General features: G+C 36.0%; 1 protein-coding gene and 1 long non-coding RNA gene across 3 annotated transcripts in view; one reads left to right on the top strand and one right to left on the bottom strand.

Annotated features, from left to right (window-relative positions):
• Positions 1-21,253, bottom strand: part of CRYBG3 (crystallin beta-gamma domain containing 3) — a 124,770-nt gene that overhangs the window by 14,950 nt on the left and 88,567 nt on the right. For both annotated transcript variants that reach the window (XM_003893829.5, XM_009198769.3), the window contains exons 16-17: positions 17,755-17,864; positions 14,216-14,342 (exon numbers count right to left, since the gene is read on the bottom strand). In XM_003893829.5, coding sequence (XP_003893878.3) covers positions 14,216-14,342; positions 17,755-17,864 — 237 coding nt within the window. The remainder of the gene's footprint in view (positions 1-14,215; positions 14,343-17,754; positions 17,865-21,253) is intronic.
• Positions 1-21,253, top strand: part of LOC103881073 — a 110,025-nt gene that overhangs the window by 5,902 nt on the left and 82,870 nt on the right. Inside the window, exon 2 of the long non-coding RNA XR_004182025.1 lies at positions 14,105-14,187. This is a non-coding gene — a long non-coding RNA (uncharacterized LOC103881073). The remainder of the gene's footprint in view (positions 1-14,104; positions 14,188-21,253) is intronic.

Raw genomic sequence — 21,253 nt, 5'->3', positions numbered from 1 at the left:
TACAAAGATATTTTTCAAAAGGCTGGTATTGTCACTGAAACGCCATTAAATTCAATCCCTTGATTCTAGCAATTCTACCTCTAAAAATGTATCTCAAGAAAAGATAAAAAGCTCGATGGAGGGAACAAAAAATGTGTAAACCTCTATGTTTTTAAAAATAATGATGCAGGGATATTGAGGAAAAACATTGTACAAGATGACAGAAAATATCTGAAACATTTTAACAGCTTATATAAATTAGTAAGGGTACTCTAAGAAACCTATTGGACAAATGGGCAAAGAAGGTAAGTCAATAGCATTAACCAAAGAAGAGACACAGCTAATAAACCAATGTGGAAAAATATCCCACCTCTCCTAAACAACAACAAAAGGATATCATTATGTGATCCAACTATCAAATTTTACATTTAAGAAGATCTATTGTTTTGAAGCTTTGATTTTTTTCTACTTTATTTTAATTTAAATATTTAATTTATAAGTATACTTGAATTATAAATGTATTTAAAGGTTAGGAAGATTAGGAAAGTCAACACAATGCTAACCTGGGCAGGATGATGGGGGTTGGTTAATAATCTTTTGGAAATAAATGGTATTGAAGAACAATTAATATTTTAAAATACATTTTTCTGATACATTTCCCTAACATGAAAATAGGAAGAGAGATCAACTATTAATAAATCTTTAAAACTGAAGATGACACAGTAATCCGAACTTTCCAACCATAAAAAAAAAAAAATTGATTACAGTTTGAGCTCTACAAATGTCTTGGCCTTAGTCCACATTAACTTAGAAGCTGGCCAACCATTTGTGGCTAAAGGTTCTTCTTAGATGTCAGCAGTTAACAGGACATTCCTGCCGGATTAAGTCTAAATCATGCAAAGAGGATACAGTTTCTAAAAGGAAGATGTAGCTGTCAAAGAAAAAGAATACTAGACCAAATTGTATAAATGAAAATTTCAATATGAAAAAAGACAAAACTCATTGTTCCTCCTCATCCCATCAACTAAAATAATAATTTAAATAATTTAAGTGACAATAACAGTAGAAACTAACATATATAGCACTTAATATGTGCTGGGAATTGTTGTTCCAAGTTATATACCTATATCTGTATCTATCCATAGATATATATGCACAACACCTTATTCATTGTTCTGAAATCCAAAAAGCTTTAAAATCAAAATTTTTTTCCTAGTCAACAAAACTCTACCTGAATAAATTGAAGTCTATTTATAATATTACCCAGTTTGTGTAGCTGTGCATAAATTTCATTATAGGAATAGAAATATGTTTAATTAGGGGTGCAGTCCAGAACCCTGCTGGCTGTGTTTCCTTATAGGCCATACATGAATCATATTACTGTTTAAAATTTGAAAAAGTATAAATCCTGAAATACATTCAGTTTAGGGATTGTAGAACTGTATTTTCTCATTTTTTTTTTTTCTACCAACTTTTATTTTCTGTTCTGGGGTATCTGTGCAGGGTTGTTACATGGAAAACTGCATGTCACAGGGGTTTCGTGCATAGATTATTTCATCACCCAGGTAATGAGCACAGTACCCAAAAGGTAGTATTTCGATCCTCACCCTCCTCCCACCCTCTCTGCTCAAGCAGGCCCTGGTGTTTATTGTTCCTTTCATAGTGTCCATGTGTATTTAATGTTTATCTTCCACTAATAAGTGAAAACATGACATATTTGTTTTTCTGTTCTTGTGTTAATATGCTTCAGATAATGGCCTCCAGCTGCATCCATGTTGCTGCAAAGAACATGATATTCTGCTTTTGTTATGGCTGCGTGGTATTCCATAGTGGCTATGTACCACATTTTCTTTATCCAGTCCAACACTGATGGGCACCTAGGTTGATTCCATGTCTTTTCTATTGTGAATAGTGCTGCCCTGAATATACATGTGCATGTGTCTTTATGATAGAATGATTTATATTCCTTTGAGTATATACCCAGTAATGGAATTGTTAGGTCAACTGGTAGTTCTGTGTTCTTTGAGAAATCTCCAAACTGCTTGCCACAACGGATGAACTAATGCACGTTCCCACAACCAGTGTAAACATTCCCTTTTCTCCACAATCTCACTAGCATCTGTTATTTGCTGACTTTTTAATAACAGCCATTTGGACTTGTATGAGATAGTATCTCACTGTGTATTTGATTTGCATCTCTCTACTGATTAGGGATGTTGAGCATTTTTTCATATGCTTGTTGGCAATATGCATATCTTCTTTTGAGAAGTGTCTGTTCATGTCATGTAGGCCACTTTTTAATGGGGTTGTTTTTTGCTTGTTGATTTGTTCCTTACAGATTCTGGATATTAGACCTTTGTTGAATGCACAGTGTGTGAATATCTTCTCCCATTCTGCTGATTGTTTACTCTGTTGATAGTTTCTTTTGCTGTGCAGAAGCACTTTGGTTTAATTAGGTCCCATTTGTCAATTTTTGTTTTTGTTGTAATTCCTTTTGGAGGCTTCCTCATAGAATCTTTGCCAGGGCCCATGTCCAGAATGGTATTTCCTAGGTTTTCTTCTAGGGTTTTTTACAGTTTTAGGTTTTACATTTAAGTCTTTAATCCCTCTTGAGTTGTTTTTTGCATATGGTGAAAGCAAAGGGTTCAGTTTCAATATTATGCATATGGATAGCCAATTATTCCAGCACTATTTACTGAACAGGGAGTCCTTTCCCTACTGTTTATTCTTGTCAACTCTGTCAAAGATCAAATTTTTGTAGGTGTGAGGCTTTATTTCTGAGTTCTCTAACATTTTCCATTGGCCTGTGTGTCTGTTTTTGTACCAGTATCATGCTATTTTGGTTACTGTAGCCTTGTAATATAGTTTGAAATCCGGTGGCACGATGCCTCCAGCTTTGTTTTTTTTTTTTGCTTAGAGTTGCCTTGGCTATTTGGGCTCATTTTTGGTTCCATGTGAATTTTAGAATAGCTTTTTTCTAATTCTGTGAAAAAATGTGGGTACTCCAGTAGTAACAGTATTGAATCTGTAAATAGCTTTGGGCAGTATGGCCATTTTAATGACATTGATTCTTCCTATCTATGAACATGGAGTGTTTCCCTTTGTTTGTGTTGTCTCTGAGTCCTTTCAGCAGTGTCCTATAATTTTCATTGTAGAGATCTTTCGCCTCCCTGGTGAGCTGTATACCTAGATATTTTACTCTTTGTGTCTATTGTGAATGGAATTGCATTCTTGATTTGGCTCTCAGCTTGGATGTTACTGGTGTATAAAAATGCTACTGACTTTTCTACACTGATTTTGTATCCTGAAATATTACTGAAGTTAATTATCAAATCTAGGACCCTATGGGCAGAGACTATGGAGTTCTCTAAGTATAGAATCATATCATTTGTGAAGAGAGACCGCTTGACTCCCTCTTTTCCTATTTGGATGCCTTTTACTTCTTTCTCTTGTGGGCTTGTTCTGGCTAGGACTTCCAGTACTATGTTGAACAGCAGAGGTAAGAGTGGGTATCCTTCTCCTGTTGCAGTTTTCAAGGGAATGCTTCCAGCTTTTACTCATTCAGTGTGATGCCGGCAATGGGCTTGCCATATATGTCTCTTACTATTTTGAGATATGTTCCTTCAATGCCTAGTTTGTTAAGGGTTTTTATCATGAAGCGATGTTGAATTTTATTGAAAGCCTTTTCTGCATCTATTGAGATAATTATGTGGGTTCTGTTTTTAGTTCTGTTTATGTAATAAATCACATTTATTGATTTGTATATATTGAACCAACTTTACATCCCAGGAATAAGGCCTACTTGATTGTGGTGGATTAACTTTTTGATGTCCTGCTGGATTCAGTTTGCTAGTACTTTGTTGAGGACTTTTGCATCTTTGTTCATCAGGCATATGGGTCTGAAGTTTTGTTTCTCCGTGTGTTTCTGTCAGGTTTTGGTATTAGAATGATGCTGGCCTCATAGAATGAGTGGTCAGAAACATGCCAAGGGTCACTCATCTAACAGTTATTAATGGTAGAGTCGGGACTTGAACCAAGAAGGTCTCCAAGACACTCAAACCAAACTCTTCACCAGTAAACTATAATCCTTCTCATAGAGCCTCTCTCATTTGGTTTAGAAAGTCAGTTTCAATATGGATTTACCTTTCTTACTGGTGTTTGTTTTCCTCTTTTAAAAAAATTATGATTCATTTTAAAAAGAATAACATAGATGACCATGTACCTAAAACCCAGAAGTATTACATTTTAATTTTACTATATTTGTATCAAATTTTTAAAATAAATAAAACATAGCAAATACAGATGAATTTAAACTCCCACCTCCCCGAGAGGTGACCACTATGCTCAAGTTGTAAATCTTTTCAGCTCATGTTTTTCTATTTCTATTAATGGTTATGCATCTTTTGCTTTTAACATTTACAGAAAATGTATTCTACTGTAACATCTTTAGTAGCCTGCTTTCCTTGCCTACTGTGTTTGAAATTTGACTCTTCATACATGTAGCTCTCCAATTCATTGTAACTACTATATTTCATTCCCTTATAGGAATGTGTGATTGATTGTTTCATCCATCATAGCTGCAACAGACATCCTTATTCCCCGCACCATTGTAATTAACACTTCTTCCACTAGCTATATATGAATAATGTTACTTCCCTGCAACTAAGACAAACCTTAGTATTTTCAGATTTTAAAATGCCTGTAGCTAGAGTAAGCTAGTGTTATTCATAATTGTTTTAATTTGTATTTCCTTGATCACTAGTGAGGGTTAACATCCTTTGGACGTCCTGAGCCATTTTTCCCTCTTCTATAAACTGCCTATTTATATCCTCTGTTGGTTTTTGAAGTGGATTTTTCTGAATTGGTTTGAAAAAGCTCTTCTAATTATTTTATTTATTGTTTGTAGAGACAGGGACCAGCAATGTCCAGGCTCTTCTGGACTCAAGCAGTCCTCCTAGGTCAGCCTCCCAAAGCACTGGAATTAAGGTGTGAACCACTGCACCCAGCTAAGAGCTCTTCTTATATTCAGTACACTAAACCTTTGCAGGTTATACGGACTGCAAATATATTCTGTGGCTTGCTGTGGCAGTCTGAATAATTAATGCCTGCCTCCTCTCCCTACCCCACAAATGTTCACATGCCAATTCTTAGAACCTGTGAATGTGGTGAATATGTTACCTGACATGGTAAAGAGGCACTTTACAGATATTATTAATTAAGGACCTTGAGATGGGTACAATCATCTGGATTACTCAGGTAAGCCCAGTGTAGCCACCAGGGTCCTTGTAAGAGGAAGTTAGGAGGGTCAGAGATAGAGAGCAGATAAAGAGCAGAGACTGGAGTGATGCACTTTGAAGATGAAAGAAGGTCATGAGTTAAGGAATGTTGGTGGCCTCTAGAAGCTAGAAAAGGTAAGGAAATGGGTTCTCCCCTAGAGCTTCCCAGATGAAATGACTACCAACACCTTAATTTTACCACAGTAAGACCAATTTCAGACTTCTGACTTGTGGAACTGCAAGACTGCAAATATCTGTCATCTTAAGCTACTAAGTTTACAGTAATCTGTTACATCAGCAATAGGAAACTAATACATTTGCCTTTCACCTTTTTCTTACTCATTTGTGCTTTTTCTGTTTGAAGAAATCCATCCTACTTCAGTATCATCAGGGTAGATTCCTATATTTTCTTCTAAATTGTAACGTTTGCTTTTCACGTTTAGGTTGTTATTAATCCATCTGGAACTGATTTTTGTGTTTGGAGTAAAGTAGGATTCTAACTGTCTTTTTCCATGGAATGGGTCAATTGTCTCCACACCATTTATTTAACAGTTCATCATAGCTCCATTGGAATGCTGTTATCTTCCAAATTCTATTACTATATAGGTCAGTTTCCATGCTACCCTATTCCCCTGTCCCATTTGTCTCTCCTTGTACTGATTCCCACTAATTATTACTACTGTATAAAGCAATATATATTTGGTAGGATAAATGACCCTACATGTTGTTCTTAAAAATTATCTTGGCGATTTTGGACCCATTATCTTTTCCAAATTAATCATAGGATAAGCTTGTCATGTTTTACTCCCCACCTCTACCCCCTAAAAGGACAGAACATTGTGTTTTGCCTGAAACAGTATTAATTTGGGGAAGACCATATCTTTATAATATTGAGTCTTTTTACCTATAAAGATTGTATCTCTCCAATGTTTACTTCCTTCAAGAGTTTTTATAAAATTTCTAGGAAAAAAACGTATTGCCTCGTGTTAGATTTATTTCTAAATACCCTTAATTGCTATAGTTTAATTGCTATTTATCTTATATTCTGCAACTTTAAAAATGTGCTTTAGCCCTAATAATTTATCATTTACACCATAGATGCTCTTGCCAGTTTTGTTTTTTCCTTTTGTTTTAATCTTATTTCATTTTTTAGATTAATTTTTTTTATTAGATAGAACTTCAGAATACTGAATAGTAGTGGTAATAGGGAGACCGTTGTCTTCCACCTGAATTTAAAGAGAACTGTTTCAGATATCTCACTGGGAAGTGCGATGTTTACTGTAAGTTTTTGTTGGCCTGCATTTTCAAAATGTGCATAATAGTTAATACCATTAACTATATATATATATAGGTTCAGCTAAAAAGTTTAATAGTAACCAAATTCTTCTACACTTTATTTATTTTTTATTATTATACTTTAAGTTCTAGGGAACATGTGCACAACGTGTAGGTTTGTTACATATGTATACATGTGCCATGTTGGTGTGCTGCACCCATTAACTCGTCATTTACATTAGGTATTCCTCCTAATGCTATCCCTCCCCACTCCCCCAACCCCATGACAGGCCCCGGTGTGTGATGTTCCCCACTGTGTGTCCAAGTGTTCTCATTGTTCAGTTCCCACCTGTGAGTGAGAACATGTGTTTGATTTACTGTCCTTGGGATAGTTTGCTGAGAATGATGGTTTCCAGCTTCATCCATGCCCCTATGAACTCATCCTTTTTATGGCTGCATAGTATTCCGTGGTGTATATGTGCCACATTTTCTTAATCCAGTCTATCATTGATGGACATTTGGGTTGGTTCCAAGTCTTTGCTATTGTGAATAGTGCCGCAGTAAACATACGTGTGCATGTGTCTTTATAGAAGCATGATTTATAATCCTTTGGGTATATACCCAGTAATGGGATGGCTGGTCAAATGGTATTTCTAGTTCTAGATCTTTGAGAAATCGCCACACTGTTTTCCACAATGGTTGAACCGGTTTGCACCCCCACCAACAGTGTAAAAGTGTTCCTCTTTCTCCACATCCTCTCCAGCACCTGTTTTTTCCTGACTTTTTAATGATTGTCATTCTAACTGCTGTGAGATGGTATCTCATTGTGGTTTCTATTTGCATTTCTCTGATGGCCAGTGATGATGAGCATTTTTTAATGTGCCTATTGGCTGCAGAAATGTCTTTTTTTGAGAAGCGTCTGTTCATATCCTTCGCACACTTTTTGCTGGGGTTGATTTTTTCTTGTAATTTGTTTAAGTTCTTTGTAGATTCTGGATATTAGCCCTTTGTCAGATGGGTAGATTGCAAAAATTTTCTCCCATTCTGTAAGTTGCCTGTTCACTCTGACGGTGGTTTCTTTTGCTGTGCTGAAGCTCTTTAGTTTAATTAGATCCCATTTGTCTATTTTGGCTTTTGTTGCCATTGCTTTTGGTGTTTTAGTCATGAGGTCCTTGCCCATGCCTATGTCCTGAATGGTATTGCCTAGGTTTTCTTCTAGGGTTTTTATGGCTTTAGGTCTAACATTTAAGTCTTTAATCCATCTTGAATTAATTTTTGTCTTCTACACTTTATAAACTCATTCCTTCCTTTCATTCTGAGGTTGGATTTATAGTCTCCCTCTATTTGTAGCTGTGCCTCTTATTCAGTATCCTTCCACAGAATGAATGATTGTCTTGCCAATTCTTATTCTACCTCTTAAGATCACTTATGTCATCAGAGTCTTAATTTCATCTGAAGTTTTTCTTCAGCCTCTTGTTATAATATTCTTTGGTTTTGCCTCCGTGGAGCTGCCAGGGTTCGATTATTACTTCAAAGGCAGCCAAACTTCCATTCCAACGCCCCAGTGGAGAAATAAGAGAAGTAACCAGCTAAGTACTGCTCCCATGGAAATGCAATAAAACAGGTTACCCCACACACTCCTGGTCCGTGCTTAAATGTTTTATGCAATAGTCTGAAAGTCGCAGTTAACTCCATCTTAGATCAATCAACAAGTTCTCATGTATCTTGCTCCTAGTCTATATATGCCATTATTCTTTTAATACCCAGTCTGACTTTAAAACATTTCATCAATAGTTAGCAGCTGTAAATTACTATTTTTTTAACTTAGGTTCCCCACCATCCCCCAACTTCTAAAGCTATTATTACAATATTGTAAATGGATAAGACACAAACCTATAGTAAGTCCAAAGTACAACCCCTCTTATGGAATGAGCTCTGAAGTAGAAGAATGAACTTTATACAACTACTGCCTATATATTTTTAGGCATGAATAAATGAGTTTATTTAGTTGGCTTATTACATAATGGACTCTTGATATTTTTATAGCATTGTGCTAAGTAGAGGGGACATAAGGGTGACAGAACTTAAAGCTACAATAAATATAAATCATCCCCTCAATGGCTTTACAGTTTCAGTAAGTGTGATGAAAAGGAGAAAGTGAAAGGCATCTTGAGATGCAGAGAAAGAATATTCAGGACAGACAAAAGTCACTTTAAGAAATGAGGTCATTGAAGGCTTCCTAGAATTGAGGTCCTTTAAATTAGATCTCAAAGAATTTAGAGACAGGAAAGAAAAACTTCATTCTAACTTCATTCTATGTTTCCACATAAAAACACAAAATAAAGAAAGTTTAAGGAAGGTATTGGGGGGGAAGGGGGGAGGGAAAGCTTGTAAACAGGATACATGAAAACAATTGAGCAATAATATTGGAAAAGTAGGACCTGATGCCAGGGTCTGGGCTTTATGAGAAGGTTACATGCTCAATGCTGCAAATAAGAACTGCAAAAGAAAGAGGCCAAAGGAAGAAAATTAGTTATGTACCCATCACAATAGTTTTAGAAAGACAGAATGAGCCTCTAAACTTAGTCATGGCAATGGAAAGGAGATAAGAGGAAAAGCTTAAGACATATCATGGGACTGTATGCGATGGCTCACGCCTGTAATCCCAGCACTTTGGGAGGCCGAGGCGGGCGGATCCCTTGAAATCAGGAGTTTGAGAACAGCCTGGCCAACATGGTGAAACCCCGTCTCTACTAAAAATACAAAAATTAGCTGGGAGTGGTGGCAGTGCCTGTAATCCCAGCTACTTGGGAGGCTGAGGCACGAGAATTCCTTGAACTTGGGAGGCGGAGGTTGCAGTGAACCAAGATTGTGCCACTGCACTCCAGCTTAGGTGTCAGAGTCAAACTCCGTCTAAAAAAAGGTGGGGAGGGAGTAATGATGATTGCTTTCAACAGAAACAGGGCAGAAAAGAAGAACAAGTCTATGAGAGAAAATGGGATGCTGGCAAAACATGCTGAAGACCCACGTGGAATCTGCGAATGAAGCTCAGGGAATAACTGAGTACTGCTTACTCTAGATATCTGCAAATGCGAATCATCTTTATGATAATGAAAATTTCTAAGTACAGGAGAGGAAAGGCCAAGAATAAGTATCTGAGAAACATCTATACTTGAGAGGCCAAGAGTAAGAATCAAATAACATTTGGACTTGATGAGTTTGTTACGCTAATTCTTTTTTTATTCATATTCAGTACTTAGCACAGTATTTAGTAAAGAGCACATGTTCAATACTGTAGACTGAATAAATATAAATGCATCTTCAGCAATGGTGTTATTGTGCAGCATTTGTGATATTTATATAAATAATTCAGCTGGATGGTGCAGTGGTTTGCACCTGTAATCTCAGCATTTTGGGAGGCTGAGGCAGGTGCACTGCTTGAGCCCAGGAGTTTCAGACCAGCCTGGGCAACATGGTGAAACCCCATCTCAACCAAAAAACCACAAAAACTAGCCAGACATGGTGGTGCACACCTGTAGTCCCAGCTACTTTGGAGGCTGAGATGGGAGAAATAATTCAGCCACCTTAAATATTTTTCTTTGATCAAAGCAAAATAGAATACCTTTAAACTTTGTTCTACAAAATTACTAATCAGATGTGTTTTTCATTCACAGAACTCTACACCAATGCCCCAAGCATCATCTTAGGCGTTTTTGTTTTTTTTTTTTTTAAGTCATTTTATTGCCCTTTCACACCCAGTATGACTACTCCTAAATATAGTAGGCTTTGGTTTCAGCCCCCACAAAACACTTAAACTTCCTTAGGCATGATATTCAATCTTTTTCATCTTAAAAGGTCTTCTTGTAATCACTGTTAAGCAGTCAAGCCATTACCAAACCAAGGCTACTGAAAACCTTAAAGAGAAGTCAGTGGAAACCAATTCACCATGTTTTGAGATAGATATTTAGGCATTTTATTAGACATGTAATTTTTCCATATATATTATTATATCTCTGTGAAGAGCCTGATGAAAACCCTGAGTCTTAGTTCACTTTCCTAATTCTAGGCCACTTAATTTATTATTTTTCCCAGATGCTTACATAGAGCTGTCTTAGTATGATTAAATTAATTTTCCCTATATTAAATAACCTGATGATTTTAGAATTCTAAAGGAATTTTGAAAGAGAACTGGGGACCATATTCTGAGGCAGACTTTTCTACTTGTCTACCATATACTTCATTTGACAGCCACCAAACCACCTCCAGACTGTCACTAAAAATTAATCTCAAGTTTTTAAAAGGAAGTTAGCTCTGTTACAGTAGCAGAGAGAAATTATTACAATTTCATCTCCTTTCATTTTCTCCAAAATATAGTAATAGAGAACACCTCTATGCGTTTATACATCTCTGGTAGATTGTATTATTGTTTGAATATACTTTGTCGACTTCATCCCTGCCCAAGTGAGAGTCTATTCCCCTGCCCCATTTATGTCAGGCTTGGTCTAATGACTTGCTTTTGGAAACAGAATATGAGTGGACACAATGATGTGTGCCTGGGCAAAATGAATCTGAGCAGAAGCTTCAAATGTAACTCTGTGATTGTGACCTTGCTCCCTCTTTCCCCTGTCATGAAAATAGTCATGTCCCCAATTGGAGGTGCTCCCATTAGCTTGGTCCCAATGCAAAGCAAATATCAAAAGTGTATCTAAATCCAACTCACAAGCCTAAAGTGGAAGCCATGCAACTGTCTTGCCATTTTGAGACAAAATATGAAAATGAAATGAACATATGTTTTCAACCACTATGACTCTGGAGACTGTTGTGAAAGTTAATACATGATCTTATTATTCCCTCTGACCTTGTGAATCCTAAAGCCGGATAAATTCTTTTTCACATCCAGTTAGAAATATGACGAGGATACTTATTTGCAACAGAACTGGAGGCTGTCCAATATTTGAAAATACCTGTTCTAACAGCTTCTTTACAGAAGAATTAACTGAGATACAGATAAATTAAGAGATTTGCCTAAGGTCATATTAGTTAGACGCAGAACTATGAACTACGCTCCTAGCTCCGTTCATTATAAAATGACTGCAACACTGCAAATTATGTGTTGACGGCCCTCTAGAATGTTACCTTCACCTGTACCAACAGAAGTTTGCCTGAAGCAAACTGTCATCTTCAAAATATACTTATCTTCTACGAAGATGAAGTCTTAAGACTCCTCAATATGATACCATTGTGACACTGAAGCACCAAGCCATAGCATGTCTGGCAATACCAACTGCAGGCAACATCCCTCGAATTCTGCAGTTTTAACTAATAAAAGCGAAAGCAAAGGATTACCTCATATTACATAATGTCAACTTAATTACACAGAAACATTTCCTAGAATGAATCCAGAATTACACTGGATTGTGGCATAGGCAGCAGTATTAGGAAATCTAAGAAAAAAGGCATATCAATTCCTAAGTACAAAGATAGTGGGGAGAATCACAGAAAGAATCAGAATTAATGAGAGAAGCAGAATAGATAGTGTATCTAGCACTGTCCAGGGAAACGAGACAGAATCTAGAGGGTGTGAGCAACTGGGACCTAGATAGTGAAAGGACTCTTTTGGGAGGAACGTTAGCCTACAGGCTAATCGCAAGACATCTACCCTATTTTACCCAAATCTTATGCTCAACAAATAACCTCCCGATGACTAATTCAGTTTCCCTTGTTTTTCAGAGAGGGGAAAAAATGCCCAGGACAGAATTCTCGAGCATTCCAGTCACTAGAATCCACTTATTACAAAATACTAAATTGACCTTCTGGTTTACATATCAATCTCCCTAGGTCTGATCAACTTAAGGCTTTGGGATCCCTGTTGAGGTGTCTTCATGGTCAATCTGCAGATCTTTGTAGGATATCCAACCTCCCTCATGCTCCTCCCATTTTAACACCAAACCTGCTGCTGTAACACATCTTCGCAAAAGATGTTTCAAATATTTTCAGTATATTATGAATGGCATTAAGATAACTAACGTGCTACCCTTACATAAACTGAATATACTCTTTAACCCATTCTTGAAGTGAAACGTCTATAGATTTCAAGTCCTTCCCAATAGGCACCTTCGCTTATGCTGCCTGGGTTCCACAGGACCAAAACTAGGGACATGCAACTCCACATGACAACTTACATGAAAAAATCTCTGTTTATTTTAATCCCAAATTTTTCATTTTACACTTCATGAATCTAAAGGAATTATAACCCTTCAAAGAAAAACAGTAACACTAATTAATTTTGACCCTGCTTCTAAAATGCCCTCCCTAGAAATTTTGTTGGTTTAGTTCACTGAATTAAGAGTTGTACAAAATCCTTTCGGGATGATACTTTCAAATTTAGACCTCTATCTTTTGCTTTTAGAGTTAATACCAAATAAGTATCTGTCTGCTGATTTGGCCACTAAAAATTGTTTAAAAAATCGCTTTCCAGTAAATGTGGACTACTACCTTCCAGTGTCTTTTCCAGCATTATCAAAGCCTGCAGAGACTTGCCAGATCATATATATATATATTTTTTTAAACCAGTTTTCCTCCAACAGACAAAAAGTGTTAGTAGCCACTTATTTTTTCCATGTTGGTGTCTACAGAGCCATTGAGAGAGACCAAGAACACTATTTATATTCTTGTTCTCAGCCAAGACTCTATAATTAGTCTGATACCAAGAATACTCTATCCAGGAATGCCTTGTGAAATAGGACTACATTGCTTAGGTTGAGATCAAAGATCCTGGCCATTATCCCTGGAGTCAGCTCTGACAGAAAGGTTTGAGTCACTACTACTATTATGTAGAGTTTCTAATCAGCTCTGTGTAAAACTGAAGCTTTGACCAAACATATTGCCAAGGAATTGTCATAACTAGATATCTTGAAAGTATCCAAGATCCTCACTACCTCCTCTGCACAGATTCTACTGACCAGGGGTCCAGAATTGATGTCCTGGAGTTGTGATCCCATTTTTCTCACATTTGAAATTCTAAATAAATGTAGTGGAAAGGAAGACCTACTTACTCTGTAAATATGGGCCTCCAAGGTGACCCAGATCATTTTGCACACACCAGACAGAAAGGCCCTGTTCCCAAAAACAGGTTTGAATTTAGAATCTGCTACCTTAGTAGCAGACAAACTGTCATGTGACTTACCTAGTAGAATAATAAAGTGGTCAGGTTATTTTTATACTTAAGCAGCTATAATAACAACAACCATGGTACTAATAGCTAACATTTAAATGAGAACTCACCATATGCTGTGCACTTTATAAGCATCATCTCATTTAATATCCCAGTGCCCTTGTAAGTGCTATTGTTATTATTTTATTTTTATAGATGGGTAAGCCAAGTAACTTTGCCAGTGTCACTCAAATTGATTAAAGTATCAAACTGGGAGTTAAGTCAAGGCCTACATTATTCTAATTCTTGAGTTTTACACCCCTGCTTTTTTTAAAAAAGAATATCAATATTACATTTTGGTTGGATTTCATGAGTGAACCTCAGTTTTACAATTGACAAATGAATTATTCATATTTTTCAGATTTTGATATTTCTCCTTTTATCATTTCTTCCAACTTCACATTATCATTGGTGGTAATTAAACTGGACAAGAAAAAGAGTCTTGTAAGTATGCATTTTGCAAAGTACTTACATAGTCAATGGGCTTGAGAGATTTGACTTTAGATGCTGGGCAACCGCAGGAAGTAAGGTCAGCATAGAGGCCTTCTTCTAACACACAGTGATTAACAAACACGTCTTCTTGGTAATAGAGGAGCCAGCTAAAAGCCAAGCAGTAAAACATTCAGTCAAATTGCATTCATTTGGCAGTATAGGCTCATTATTTTGCTGTGGGAACTGGTGTAGGGGTAGGGCATAGAAAGTGGTGCAGAGCACCACCACACCAGCTTAAAAAAAAAAAAACCACACAACAGCTACCACTATTATTCCTCGACTGCTTATGATGCACCAGGCATTAGGCTAGGCACTTGACATATACTATTTCATGGTGTCCTTAATAATTCTATGAGTCAGGAACATCCTCATTTTTATAGGCAGCAAAAGTAAAGATCAGAAAGGTAAGGTGATTTTCCCACGGTTCCTCAAACTACTCAATGGTAGAGATGAAGTTTGAAATGAGACGATGTATGCTATAAGCTAAAGACATTCTTTTTATTTAGTGCCTTCACGTATAGCACTCTGGGATTAGATCAGGGTGATTATTAAGTACCTGAACAGATTATAAGCTCTTTTTGGGAAAAATTAAAAATGTTTATATTCAGTTTAGATGAGTATAGAAGACAGATTTTTTTTTTTAAATCACACAAGAGTATATAAAACCTGTCACCTACAAATCTGACAACTAATAGAAAATTTTAAAAAGAAATAAACCCCTTAGAATCTTCAATAGTGAGTTATCTTCAATACAGTATTCATCAAAAGATAGCTAAACACACACCCTTTTGAAAAGAATGAGCCCAAGGGAAAAATTAAATGACTGTTACTAATTTAGTTTTGGTGTGGTTAAGTTCTAGCCCTGTATTTTAAGATCACCAGAACTGTACTCTTGCCAGACCAGTTTAACTTTGGATAACCGTAGAAATGCTGTGTGACATTATATTTACTGTCAGGTCTTCTACTGTAATCAGCATTTCATAGTCAACATTTATCAAAGGTTTCTAGTGTGCCAGGCATAAAGCTAGTGTACTATTTTATTTAGTCCTTGTAAGAAACCTCTGAGGTAGGTACCATTATTACTCCTCCTTTACAGATGAGAAAGCTGAAGTTCAGAGAGATGACTCATTTTGCCTAAAGTTACATAGCTAGAAAATGGTGGAACTGGGCTCAAATCCAGGTCTCTCACACATTCCAGGTGCTTACACAATTGTCATAGTTCTTCTATTCTTTTATCCTGCTGTTGTATATTTCCTACATGAAGAGACATGTGACTAGTTTGTCCTATTATTCAGTGTCAAGAAAAATACATTTTCCTCCAGAAAAACTTCAGTGTTTCTCATTAACAGACAATGATCCTAAATGTTGTAAAATATTTTCTTCTATCTTAGTGGAGAAGGAACTCAGAGCCAAATAATAGTAACAAAATTATTTCAGGTACTTGGTGTGTGTGGGTGTGTGTGTGTGTGTGTGTGTGTGTGTGTGTATTTCTTATTAGAGTTGCAGATCTCTATTTAACTTATTGTGCCCTACTTTGTGTTTTAATGTTGTAAAACTCACATTTCCTTTTCAGAGGTAAGTATATAAACAAAAACAAATACAAGGAGGCTCAAGGCAGAAGAGCTATAGGAAATAGGAGAAGGAAAGGACTGCTTGATTTAGGGTTAATCAAGAAGGTGAACAGAAATAATGGAGTGGACTGAACCTTAAAGGATATATCTGAATTATTATTAAGCAGAGGTCACAAACTTATATACCTTCAGGAGACCACACAGGTAATGCATATTTGAGTAGTGTACCAGGTGGAAAAAAATTGGGAATAGTGGTGATTATGGTATGCTGGAAAGCATATATGCAATCTACTCACTACCAGCTAATTACTGACAAAGGCAAAAGCTTTCTACAAGTCATAAAATCTTCTGATTTTTAAAGAGAAGGTGGAAAACAGCTTCTTCTGAAAAATATCCTAAATGTAAGTATTAATACTTACATTTGTATTAATGTATTACATTTGTAAAAATTGTATTAATACAATTTTTTTAACCTAGCGTATAAGCCAAACAAATGACACCTGCTGGCTAGATATACCAGAGACCTCCAACCTTTGGTATGAAACAGGCATCAGCAAACCACAGCATGTGGGCCAAATCTGCCCCACTGCTTGTTTTCAAACAGCCCATAAGCTAAGACTGGTTTTCACATTTTCAGAGGGCTTAAAATTTTAAAAGAAGACTATTTCATGACATGTAAATGTTACATACAATTAAAATGTCAATGTCTATAAATAATGTTTCATTGGAATGCAGCTGTGCCTATTGGTTTGTGTATTGCATATGGCTGCTTTTGTGCTATGTCTAATAGCAGTGTTGAGAGTAGCTGGGATAGAGCCTGTGGAACCCACAAAGTCAAAAATATTCACTATCTGATTCTTTATAAAGTGTGCTGATCCCCGGTACAGAGGGTATGGAGGAAAGCAAATGTTAGAAAAGAGAATAGGATGGGAAATGGATAGGAAAAGGAGGCTAGTTGATGGTAAGGTCAGGAAAAGAAAGAGCTTGAACTTGATTGGACTGGTACTAGAAAATGGCTGGGAATTAAAGCATTAGCAAAAATATTAAACGGGATTTTGGGACACATAATTGGACTGTGATTTGTTTGGGGTAAACACTAGAAATTAGATGACACTGAAACAGGGGGTAGCTAAGAGACTGAAGTTTTTGAAGTGAAAAATAGAAGGCCCAGGTCTCTAATGATTCAAGGGAGAAGGGAGGAAAACTGACAAACTTAATATATTTTAAAGGAAGAAAAGAGACTTTGATAGGCTGCTAGGTAGATGTTTGATACATAGAGATGCCACTGAACTGTACAATTAAAAATTGTTAAAATGGTAAATTTTATGTTACGTATATTTTATTAGCACAATAAAAAATTTGTAGAATATATTTTAGCTGTGAGAATCACATGTAGTTTCATATACATGTGAAAAATATACAGTTTATTGTTGCAATTGGAAGAATATCCAATTCAGAGATGAGAAAAAAAGACCAAAGGAATCATGGGTCTGAAATTTGGTATGTGATCTTGGGAAACCCTAACTCTGAACCTGGTTTCCACATCTGTGAAAGGGGGATGATGAACACTTCGTTAAAAGGTAAAAAAAATTAGCATTAATATGTCTTACTTTAAAAAACACCAGGTATTTTTATCGCATTCTACTGTGTGAGACAGAAAATATACAATATAAACATTCAAAATATTTAGGAAATAATCTAAGATCACAGTGAGAGACAAAAATCAAAATGTTCCCTAAGTTGGTTAATCAGCATTCTGCTTTTCTGTATTCCATCACAGCTCAAAATACAAATTAAGCAAAATTAATATAGATCAGTTAGCAGGTAACCAATGCCTGTTGAAGATAAATTTTAAAGATTCACTGTGCATGCAAAAAAATATATCTCTGTAAATTTAAAAACATTAGTTATTAAATAACAGCAGAAAACACTAAGTAAGCATACTTACCAACCTCGAAGAACTTTAAAAGAACATGGTATGAGTGAAGTCAAATCAGAAGTTTCTTCTGTAAAATCTATACATTCACCTTGGAACCCTGGTTTACTGAATACTTTGAGCTACGAGAACAACACCACAACAGTTAAACAGAAAAAAAATGGTCTTAGATGATCACAAGCAAATAAAAACCTTTAATTTCATGAATTTATAAAATGTAGCAAAATATCAGACTCATGTTTTACCTATTATCAATGAATTCATATTAGGGATAATGATACGCTCCTTAAACTTGCTTTCTTACATGTTTTCAGGAATGGAACGTCACTGTTTGTTTACCATTTTCTTGCCTCTCTTCCACCAAATTGTGGGAACAGAGGCCTAGAAAACAATTCTGCCTATAAAAGAATACATTAGAGTCCTTCCTCCACTAACATGTGGTCCTTTATTCTCTCAAACAATCACTGTGCCTTATGTTGAGACTAGATGTATAAAATAAGAAGAAATTTAGTGCTAAACATGAAAGAGGCTTAGATTAGTATAAGGCTACATGGTTAGATGCTTCTCTCCCTAGCTCTTCCTGATCCCCAGTTAATATAAGGAGAAGAGGAGAGCACGAGCGCATGCCCATAAAGCAAGCATGAAGAGTACCCAGGAGGGCACACGAGCAGATGGCAGAGGAGATAATAATGACGAGATTAGCGGAAGATTTATGGTGAAGAAAGAAAGATATCTGTGTCATGTATTTCAGCTTACAGGCTTCGGTTTTCTGATAAGAATACCTTAAATGTGCAGCTTATAGTTATATACAACTACATTTCTACTTTAGTCAATTTTGTCGAGAAAAATCCATGAAATCTCAACTGTAATTCCCTTTAGACCAGATATATAATAATCTACAACTCTAGTAGCCTTGAATCTACAATAGGAATGAAAAAAATTAAAGAGCCCATAAAAATTTCATAATACACTGGAGACTTGGAACAACATGGCCCACAGGTCCACCCTGCACTGACAGGCCTGCACTAGGGCACAGAACACATCATAACAGACCATCTGCTCGTGCTGTCATTGAGGATAAGGCTATTCTGAGCAGCTAATGTTCACCTCCCTCGTCTTCCCAAAGGCCTTTTCTTAGAAGAATTGTTTCTTGGTTATCTCATTCTGCTCTGGCCTTACTTGATCTGTTGTCAAAGATCAGTCAAAATCAGGGAGGTGAGAAAACTAATTCCCCATGATCATCTGTGGCTTGTACAACACCACTTCCTACTGTGAAACCACGCTGTATTTGGAGCATTAAAACATCAAGGGACTTCTTGCCTTAAGGAGATGTGATCCAGCAAGTTTCTGTTGTAGTCCTTGTAGCAGATACAGAGGATAGCAAAGCAATGAAGTCCAAACCAAGACATACTTAGGTTTTTTAACTTAAAGACATATAAAATGTGAGGCTAAAAAGCAAATCACTTTTAACCTCCAAAAAATGCAGAGAAATTTCTCCTGCATGGAAATTCTTAATAAAAATTAAAGAAAAGCCACATGAGAAGAGAGACATGTTGTCTTGCTCACTAACTACATTCCCAGTTAATTAGTTGTATACTGCTGAATTGAAGATTTATACTTCACCATTTTCACCATGAAGCCATGAAACATCAAATCCTGGACTACTGATAATGCCAGTGAAGCATATTTCAGATGGTATATATAGTAGCCACCTCCAGTTTTTTGTCTCAGTCTTCATACCCAGAAAAATTAATTAAAATCCATATACACATGCAGAAATAATGTTATAAAGTATCTCTTGATTTGATGGGTTAAAATAGTCTTTGTCCAAACTTTAAAAACTGGGTTAAATGCTTATCTGAGTTTACTAGATGAGATACGGTATGATTCACCCAGAATTAGACCAACTCTACAAAAATATACCTCATTTTGATCACCTTATCAATCCTCAAAACAGAACAATTCTCATGATAATGTTCTGAGGATCGACCATACAGAAACCAACTCTGAGCTTACTGATTATAATAATTAACTTGTGGTTTCTACTCTTGGTGAAATTAAGTGACCGAGCCTTGGAGAAATTAAGTCTTTGGAAAAACTAGCTGGATAAATGACCATGTTGGCTTCCTTTACAGAACAATGGATAACAAATATACAAAACAACTCAGGTTGCTTAAAACTAAGGCAAATAGACAAACAAGAGATGAGTGTTTTCCAAACTATACCCATCCTTCTGTGCCACGTTGGTACGGCTCAATCCCTAACAGCTCCCCAACTAGAAATAGAAGTGAAGGGAAAAAAGTATCCCTCTGGTTTGCTTTTCACATATATTATCGTACTTCTTTCTTAGAACTACCATTTGAGCAGAAATTATCTCCACTATATTATGAAGATTTCACAGAAATTCTTTTTGCTACATAATTTTCATTTATAATATATGCTAACAATATGTGGTAATATATATCTTTAATATAATATGACAAACTAAAAATGCAATGAACTACTGACAAAACAAGAAGCTGTGCTTACTTATTCTACAATATCAGCATTATTTTTAATGTAATTTGACTTACTCCAATACTAAAATAATTTCTATGAGAAACTTTCTTCCCTGTCTAAATAAGACTTTCTCTAGCCCTCTGAGCCTCCCTCATAGAAATATGTTGATTATTAAGGAAAAGTCTTGTTTCTATTCTTCTATTACATCACATCTTTCTCATACTGCAGTGTTATATATTTCTCATATTGGTTATATAATGTACAATGATTTCATTTCCCTTATTAATCATAAAGGTTTTCTTTACTGAAATAATTCTTCCTAAGTATTTCTGTGATTTGGCTCCTATAAAAATGATCTGGTTAAAGTGCCACAAAGAAGTGTTTTCTCTTTACCGCTTGTAAATCTTACTGTATTTGCCTAAAGCTGTCACTTTCCTATCCCCATACATGAAAACAGTAGCAACAGTTATTACAGATCCTGTGATCACTGTAAAATTCAGTGAGGCTAAATTATCCAATATGAGAAAATACCTAGTTGTTTTTCTTGGTGAGAAGCATGCATAAAATGGAACAGGGGCTCAATATTTAAACAAATCCAAACATTTAATTATATCTGGAAACGGGCTTTAAAAAGATTCTAGAAACAAAAAGTACTTGGTTGAGTCAAAGGGGAGAACTGGTTAGAATTTCTAGAGAATGATGCCTAACTACAACCGCCTCTGAAAACTAAAGTCACTGTTATAAGATTTAATCTAGTACTAGATTCCAATATTCAGGACTTGTGGTAAGAGAGATGATGACGATATGCAGATAATACATATTCTGTTTGGTTTTTGTTGGTGAGGGAAATTTAAAAAAAATGTCACTTGCTAACAGTGAAGAATTCTATAGCGATCCTATATATCTTGAGTTGCTAATTAGACATAATGACCAAGCTTCAGCCTTCAGAAAAAAAAAAAAATCTTCTCAATAAAAGGTGGTGTTCTCTGCATGTTCTCACTCATAAGTGGGA

Source organism: Papio anubis, chromosome 2, assembly GCF_008728515.1.
Source record: "Papio anubis isolate 15944 chromosome 2, Panubis1.0, whole genome shotgun sequence".
Taxonomy (NCBI): Eukaryota; Metazoa; Chordata; class Mammalia; order Primates; family Cercopithecidae; genus Papio; species Papio anubis.
The sequence above is the reverse complement of the archived record's forward strand: the minus strand, read 5'-3'. Positions and strand labels throughout refer to the sequence as shown.